The sequence below is a fragment of the Pygoscelis adeliae genome, unplaced genomic scaffold (genome assembly GCF_000699105.1).
Source record: "Pygoscelis adeliae isolate BGI_AS28 unplaced genomic scaffold, ASM69910v1 Scaffold38, whole genome shotgun sequence".
NCBI lineage: Eukaryota > Metazoa > Chordata > Aves > Sphenisciformes > Spheniscidae > Pygoscelis > Pygoscelis adeliae.
Genome location: NW_008825614.1, coordinates 17311124 through 17314269, shown reverse-complemented (window position 1 = coordinate 17314269; position 3146 = coordinate 17311124). Strand labels below are relative to the sequence as shown.

At 41.7% G+C, this 3146-nt stretch overlaps 1 protein-coding gene across 1 annotated transcript in view; it reads right to left on the bottom strand.

The window, feature by feature from the left end:
* The window catches only part of KIAA1033 (KIAA1033 ortholog), a 41946-nt gene extending 41477 nt beyond the window's left edge, over nucleotides 1-469 (bottom strand). Inside the window, exon 1 of the mRNA XM_009333062.1 lies at nucleotides 464-469. Coding sequence (XP_009331337.1) covers nucleotides 464-469 — 6 coding nt within the window. The remainder of the gene's footprint in view (nucleotides 1-463) is intronic.
* Between the last annotated feature and the right edge of the window lie 2677 nt (nucleotides 470-3146).

Here is a 3146-nt window from a genome sequence, read left to right as displayed (position 1 = left end):
GGTGGCCCTGCCGAGGTTCCTGCGGAGCGGGCAGCGGCGCCTCAAAGGTGCGGTGGGGCAGGGGAGTCCTCTCTCTCCCCTCTTTCCTCCGACTCCTCTGCATCTGTGAGCTGATCGTGTTGCTGAGGCAGGGCCCATCTCCGAGGTGCGGGTGCTTTGGGAGCTTTTCTGATTTACCCCTGGTGTACAGGGCCCCAGCCCGCGTCCCTCTCGCACCGATTCCACACCTCTGTCACGTTGCTGAGAAGAGGGAAAACTCTGCCGGGTACAGTCGATAGTGTGACCCCCCCCTCCCCCCCCCGCACTTCCCCTTTCTGATGCTGGAGAAAGGGAGCGGTGGGAGGAACTATCCCAGCTCTGGGGAAGGGTCTGGAGCTCAGAGACAGCTGAGCTGCACGGGTGACTGCTGCAATCTAATCATCTCTCCGTCATTTGTTGTCACACGGAGTCATGAGGTACTTACCTGCATGCGGTCAGTCGCTGTTTTTTTTCAGGGCCCTGGCGGGTGTAATATCAGAGAAGAAAAATAGAAGTACCTCGGATAGCAAGAGAAGTAGCCATTCAGGGCCATTAACAATGACCACAGCAATAACATTACCTCAGCAGAATCTGTAGCATCAGCAGAAAAGGAAATGGCTTCAAAAGCAGTGTCACCAGGAGCATCAGCAATTTCAGTGGGGAAAGAGCAACAAAAATAGCAACTCCTACGAGAGATGTATCAGTAAGTGCAGGATCATCTATAAAAGCTAACTCTGTAAGGCAGCAGGTCTGAAAATAGCACCTACTGTAATTGTTTTCTGATTAAAAGGAATCCATTCTTTGGAATCTATTGATTTTAAAAGTTTCTAAGGAAGAAAGATCTGGTTGGCAGGTTTATTGTTGATCAGTTTTTACCTATTTAAAGTGTGTTCTAAGAGACCAACCTGAGTCTGGGAAAGAAGAGATCAGATTTAGTTTTGTGTGAAATCACATAAACAATGTTTGGAATAACTTTTTTTTTTAAGGGAAAGAACTCTGCTTTGGTAAATGTTGTCAGATAATCATAATGTAAATATGTCTCCTCCACTCATTGGCTTCTGTGCAAACTTCAGATGTTCGTATTGGGGTTTTTAAGTCCCTAGAAGTTTAATTGTGCAGGACGCTGAGAGCTGGCATTGAGCACAAGTGTCTCTAAGGAGATGGTAAGTATCACATGAGATGAAACCACAATTTATGCTAGACTTTAAGGATTGCATTCTGTCTACAGCCATGTAGATGCAGCTTTCATTGAACTCGGTAGAGCTGCTATACATTTACTCAAAGTCAAGGTATGTCTTCCAGTTTTGAAAAACAAAACAAAACAATAGAAAACTTTTCTCTACAAACCATATATGCTTTCTTTGAAACAAATACTGTTTCTTTCAGTTATGGAAGACTGCACATAAACAGAGGCTTTCAGACTGTTTAAAAAGTAGTCACCAGGGTTTTTGTTATCTGTCTCAGAAAAACGTGACCTTGAATTCTGCAGGACGGTACAAGAGAGAAATTTGTAGAACTGTTGCTTGGTAGGGCCCTCCCTTCCCCACATCTGAACTAAATTTGTGAAGAGTGAAATACTGTGGGGTTGGTTATTGCAAGGTTGTGAGATCGTCAAAACTGCATGCAAGGTAACCCCACTGGTTGGTCTATACAATGGGCACACCAAAGAGCACACTGTGATCCCCACAGCATAAGCTGCTGTAACCCTTATTTTGAATATGGAAAAAGAAAATTATTTTAAAAGAAAATGTATTGAAACAGTGCATTTTTTAAAAAGGAGCAGGAGGCTCCATAACTGAAAATATCACAATTAGACTAAGTAAGTACACCAGTTAAATTTTATGCTGCCATTCATGATAGAGTTATTTAAATGACTTATTACTGGGTTTTCCTTTGGCTCACTAGGTGGCAGTGTTTTGTTGCTTACACTGAAGTTGTTCAGGTCAATTCTAGATGCTGCTAGAATTTCTGTTTCCTCTGAAAATCTGATTTAGACTTTATCCTGAAGCTGACTGTTTTAGTGACATCAAGTCTAGCTCAGCTTTGATTAATAAGTTTTCTGTGCTGTCTTATCAGTGAATGGCTTTATGCTGTTTGCTCATGTGAAATTATTGACGTTTTATAAGAGTCATTTCTGAAAGTTGGGTGACACTCGTGGCTTCCATTTGTACCAGGAAGCTTTTATTTGGTACATGCTTATAGGAAGTTACTAAGATTGCTGAAATATCTGTTAGTATCTTCAGATAATACAGTAGTCAGAAAAGTCTTTAGGCTTTGTTTAATACAGTGATTTTTGGTAAGCTGAATATTACTGAACACAGGTATAGTTGAGAAAACAATAATTTCTTTTGACCAGACCAAAATGATCATGAAAGTAAAATTTCATATTGGACTTTAACATGAACTGAGTGAAATGTGAACATGAATATGTTCCAGCTGAAATTCTTGTTACACTTGAGTACTAGAAAGGGTAGGTGAGAGAATAAAGTCCAAAATATAGAATTAATATGGTACTATGACCGTTTTATTTATGGAGTGAAGTGGCTAGGTATCCATGGATTCATAAATCAACAACGGCTTGATTCCATGAGGTATTAAAAACCTTTTTTACTTTGAAATTATCCCAGTTGGAAATACATTCAACATTGAACAATACAGTTACCTGGTATTTTTAAACAGTATTTTTATGATGTTTGAAAGCTTATTGAAAACTAACACAGCATTCAAACAGGAACCATTTTATAATGGTCCTGCAGGAGGCCTGCATGGATGAACAAGGAGCTCCTGGACAAACTCCAACACAAAAAGGAAGCCTACAGAGGGTGGAAGCAAGGACAGGTAGCCTGGGAGGAATACAGAGAAATTGTCCGAGCAGCCAGGGATCAGGTTAGGAAAGCTAAAGCCCTGATAGAATTAAATCTGGCCAGGGACGTCAAGGGCAACAAGAAAAGATTCTATAGGTACATCGGGGATAAAAGGAAGACTAGGGAAAATGTGGGCCCTCTACGTAACGAAATGGGAGACCTGGTTACCCAGGACACAGAGAAGATGGAGGTACTCAATGACTTTTTTGCCTCGGTCTTCACCGGCAAGTGCTCGAGCCTCACTGCCCAAGCCGCAGAAGGCAA